Source organism: Nipponia nippon, unplaced genomic scaffold (genome assembly GCF_047370975.1).
Source record: "Nipponia nippon isolate SJK-2023a ecotype South Korea unplaced genomic scaffold, ASM4737097v1 scaffold_48, whole genome shotgun sequence".
Taxonomy (NCBI): Eukaryota; Metazoa; Chordata; class Aves; order Pelecaniformes; family Threskiornithidae; genus Nipponia; species Nipponia nippon.
This window is the reverse complement of record NW_028262367.1, coordinates 72,957-77,749: the sequence shown is the minus strand read 5'-3', so window position 1 is coordinate 77,749 and position 4,793 is coordinate 72,957. Positions and strand designations below refer to the sequence as shown.

The 4,793-nt window shown below is 51.5% G+C and overlaps 1 protein-coding gene across 1 annotated transcript; it reads right to left on the bottom strand.

The window, feature by feature from the left end:
• Window positions 1-881: 881 nt before the first annotated feature.
• LOC148052417 (ubiquitin carboxyl-terminal hydrolase 42-like) lies at window positions 882-2,913 on the bottom strand. Its single transcript, XM_087730122.1, has 6 exons — window positions 2,727-2,913; window positions 2,176-2,286; window positions 1,998-2,100; window positions 1,763-1,830; window positions 1,531-1,601; window positions 882-968 (listed from the first exon to the last, which is right to left on the bottom strand). Exons 1-6 carry the CDS (start codon window positions 2,911-2,913, stop codon window positions 882-884), a joined length of 627 nt encoding a protein of 208 aa, XP_087586248.1.
• Between the last annotated feature and the right edge of the window lie 1,880 nt (window positions 2,914-4,793).

Genomic DNA, 4,793 nt, shown 5'->3' with positions numbered 1-4,793 from the left:
TGTACCACAGTCCATCGCTGGCCTGCAAAGAAAGGCATCGATAGCTGGAGAGGAACTGCCTGGTTTCTCAGTGATAACACAGGCAGAAAACTACCGAACCAAGAGCACGCCAAAACAACTCCAACGCAGCCGGTAAGGAGACCTTCTCCCCCAGAACCTTGGCTGCCAGTAACACTGCTGTGAAAGTTTGCCTTCCCCAGCACACATTTTTCCCCTGCTAGGAAGGAAGTTGCTCTTGACCTTGGTGTAGCAGAAATAGTGTCCTGCATGACAGCTGCCACCGCTATGTACCAGGACAGCATATAAGGCGTAGAGGAGCGGTTCTCCTGCTGTCCGAGATGTGTATGGCCAAAGATCCAAGTACTCGGGATACTCCACCACCTACAGAGAGACCAAGAGGGCTCAGAAATGATCCTGAGCTAGTACATGGACTAGCCTTCAACATGTCATGGTTTGGGTGGCAGGAAACTGTTCTTGGCCAAAGCAGCTCTGACAGAGCAGAGTCCATCCAATTGCGTACACACCTTGCTGATCTTCCTGCCGGTGAGATGTTCAAACCTTTTCAGACACATGGTGAGAACCTTGGGCACACGATGGATTGTAAACCTCTTGGAGGCAGCAACCATCTTGTCACACCTTGAAAGCAAGCACAGAGCCAGATGCTGAAGGGCACCCTTTTTCCCCGCCAGAAGGCAAGACAAGCTTTCCTGTCTCACACATCCTGACGCTGTTTTAAGGCTATTCAGAACCATAAGTGCCAGATTAAACAACAGCTGCTGCCCATTACTGTGCATTAAACCTCCATGAAAAGAGGACTTCTGCACGATGACATGCAGCACCTTCAGGAAGGATCTAGCATTAATATGGCGTTAGTAATCATCTTACTTGCTACATTTAAAGCAGTTTTCCCCATCCAGCTGCTCGGGTTTCACAAAGTCCTCCAGAGCTGTGGTGACAGAGGAGGCTGCCTGGAGGAGGGAGAAAGGAGAGCACTGAGCTCGGGGAAACGCCCTCGCCCAAACACTTGGCTAAGAGCTGCCAAGAAGGCGCAGGTAGCTGAGGCTGAGGAGACCCACTGTGAACCCACAAGCAGTGTCCAGAAGGAGGCAGAAAGAGGGTATTATGCTGAACATTTCCTCATTTCCCAGGAATGCCCAGGGCTATCAAAGCGACCTCTCTGTGGCACCACTCAGTTCAGCTACTGATGGGGTGCAGGGTCATCAGAATGAAAACAACACAACCCATCAGCCTGGGAGCCAGAGGGGTGTTGAGGGAGGGCAAAGGGAAGAAGGAGGAGAGTCCATCAAGGGTGCAGGGAGGATAATGTGTGCTTGTCCCGCTTAAAGCCCGCACCTACAGGGAGACCACTGCCATGGCCTCCCCAGAAGGACACAGTCCATTCCACTCCCCACCCACCACCAAGCTCTCTTCTCTTGGCTTTGCAGTATATGGTTTTACACCACCTGCGTTTATTCTGGAAAGCTACGGGGGCCTTGGGATGTCTTGAATCCCAGTTACAAACCCTCTTACATTTATCTCCAAAGGAAGATCCAGGAAGGCCTCGTAGGAATCGGAAACGGCTTTGCAGCTCAAGCACGTGACTGGAAGGCAAATCAAAATGCTCAGCGACAGGGGAAGTCGACTGACTGTGCCGGTTTACGGCCTCCATACCTGCTACGCCAGTCACACGATCAGCTGTTTATCACAGGCAGACAGAAGGACCCAGACAATTCCAAGCAGAGCGATAGTCATGGAAAAGTACCTCTGGATCTCAGCATGCCCCCAAATATTTGGTGGACGATGGTAGTTGCTTGAGAAGAGACATCCAAGCTGGAAAGAAAGGGTAAGGCAGGGAGCTCAGAAGTAGGGCAGAGAGTTATCTCCTCCAGGAGTTTTGCTTTGTCTGAAAACCCTGGCTGTAGGGTTTCTTTGATGGGAGTGCATCAAGGAGTCCAAAGAGCTCAGGAGCATGGAAGAGGTAATTTGCTTGTGCTTACTCGTTGCTTCCACTCAGACAAGCTCTCTGCATGGCATCGACAGTGCAGCGTAAGAACTCGTGGGCGTCTTCCTGCATGCCATGCTGGAAATGTTCTCCTATTCCTAAGAAAGAAGAAGTTAGGAGTTGTCCCCCACAGGAAGGGAAGGAAACCTGTAAAAGCACCTGAAATGACTCACGTGTGAGGACATTGACAACACTCCAAGGCTGGATGGCACTGGCTGAGGAATGCAGGACCTTGTTAACGTGTGCTTCCATTCTGCACATCATGCAGAAGCCTTGCTGGCGACCTGAAGAGGAAGGGAGGGAGGGAAGCGTCTCGGGTTAGCAAGATCTCCAGAGCGGTGGGAAACCTAATGGAGATCCTGAAGTTACAAGAACAGCCCCCGCTCCTCTTCTCCCAAGGTGCCAATGGCCCACTGGGACATTGTAGTGCATAGAAAACTTTCTTCAGAGGGATGCTGAACTGACAAAAGTTTTCTGTGCAAGAAGCAAAGAGAGTTTAACTTGCAGGAATGGGGACCGAGAGCAGGGGCTAGAAAGAGGGGCCTTTCTGAAGATGAATACACCGAGATAGGACAAGGGGCTTCTAGGCTTGCGTGTTCAAAGAACACCAACTCGGGGGATTGAGAGAGGAGGGCTGCTTTTCTCCTCAATCAAATTCCAGATGCTGGGAATCCTTGGGAAGAGCCCACCAGATTTGCAAGGAGCTGTTGATAAAAGTACTGACACGAGCAGCTGTGCTCCCGAGAGAGCAGGTAGTTGGCGAGAGGGGGTGTGTACGTCAGGCACTGCAGGACGGAGTTGAGGTAGCACGTATTGCCCAGGTTGTGGAGTCCTGCTCCAGCTCTCTGTCTTTGCTGCCAATCCAGGCAAAGCTTCTCCGGGGGAAAGAGGATCCTTTGTGGCGGAGCCATTCCCTCGGCAGTGGCTGCAGGGAAATGACATTTGAAAAGAGAGGAGATGACGTTGTTGCACAAAAGCATCGTTTAAAAGTCAAGCTCTGTACAGGAGCCCCCAGGACAAGCAGCTCTAACCTCCAACACAGAAACACTGGGGGAAGCCTAACACTGCCATTGACAATGACTGGTCAAGAAGCAGTTTTGGAAAAGAGTCTGTTGCCCTGCTTCCTTTGCCAAAACTCCAAGAAAGCCACACTCTGATTTCTGTGCTTCGGGCTACCTTCCTTTCCCTCTAGAGCCTTGAATTGGATTATCAGGTCAAGTCTTCCCTTTTCCTGATGGTAACTTGATGAAAACAAGCAAGTCCCTAGCCCAGAAGGTAATCCTACTGATGTCAGTACGAGCAATGTCATCTTTCAAAGTCTTGTACATCGTGGCAGATGACAGACAAAACTCATTTTCCTGTGTCTAATCAAAAACACCTGGGTGAGCCTGGCTGCTACCAGGAAACACCCCAGAATTCACTCTAGGTTGTCAGCACATCCACAGTCAGGGATGGAGCAGCAGCCACGTCCGTCGCCTTTGGGGATTCCCAAAGTCCAATGGTGAAGCCCTTACTCACAGGAGTCATTCCCCATTGCGGCCATTGCTCCTCTCAGGAACAGAGCAGAAAGCTTTGGATGACAAAGGATGTCAGGACGTGCTCCAGAAAGAGAAGATCAGCGCCACTCCTGTCACCTGATTGCAAAGAAATAATTGTAGTTCAAGAAAATGATTGAAAACAAATCCAAATGAAATGCACAGATCAACGTCTGCCATCAGAAGTGTTTCAGTGGTACTTGTAAGTGCTGCAGAGCTGCAGGCTGATGGCCCTGCTGTCCCTGTCACAGGACTCCAACTGACAGCAATTACCAAGGCCCTTTTGATAGACTGCATTGCGTGTCACCTTCTCTAAAGGGGACCTGCTGCTTACCTGTGGCCAGCGTTAGCAGCAGAGCCCTCTGGCTCTCCAGCCCACACTTTCCCACCTTGTACACAGCAGTGACCGGCTTTCGGCCGCTACTTCAACGGCTGCCTTTGCCGTCCTCCTTTTCTGTCTCCCTTCCTACCCCATCAGTCAGGGTGGGCTTCTTGTCATTCCAGGCTGAGCCCAACGCCTCAGACTACACTGCCACCCCCCTACTTACCTCTCCTGGGATATGGCAAAGAAATATAAGAATTAGCAAAGAGGAACTCTACCCATAGCCCATATCTGGCCAGCCTAGAAAGGTGTAATAGCTCAGCCTAGAGCGCGGAAGGCACACACCAGCCTATACTTTTCTCCTCTATCTACCTACCCTATGCTGTGTCCTGAAAGTCAAATCATAATTACCTTTGAACGAGGATGGAAGTTGAGGAGAAGTGAGCAGTAAATGATAAATGCTTGGAAAAAAATAGGCACGCAAGTAGCAATGGAAGGAGCTGAGTTATCCCGAAGGCCAGCTCAGCCCAACTAGCTTTCGCTGGCCTGCTCTTCAGGATTTCAAGCCCCAGCCAGGTGAGGTCACAAGCGCCGGGTGGGTGCTGCATCACTGCCCCTTTGTGACATGGGCCCACATGGGAATGTGTCCCCTGGAGGCCACACAGCTGCCACGGCCCGGGCACCTCCTGTAGCCATCAGCCCCTGGGCTTCCCCGTGCACTGCTGACGAAGGGCTGCTCATCTGCTGGCAGAGCTCCCACCTCCTCCCTGAGCTGCACCAGCTGGATGAAGAAAAACCTGCCCAGGGCTGTAAGCGTGCCTGTTCCCAGCTTTGGCTGGCACATTTGGGTTGCTGAGGGTTTCTCTTCCGCTCTTCCCAGGTACAGGACTGTGTCCATGAGGCTCGTGGACCAAAGCACCTGGTCTCTTATAGG

Coding starts and splice junctions, on each gene's coding strand:
- LOC148052417 (XM_087730122.1), bottom strand. CDS start 2,913: ATGGCTCCGCCACAAAGGATCCTCTTTCCCCCGGAGAAGCTTTGCCTG. Junction 2,101..2,175: donor TGTTGTCAATGTCCTCACAC/GTGAGTCATTTC, acceptor CTTCTTTCTTAG/GAATAGGAGAACATTTCCAG. Junction 1,602..1,762: donor GGGCATGCTGAGATCCAGAG/GTACTTTTCCAT, acceptor TTTGCCTTCCAG/TCACGTGCTTGAGCTGCAAA.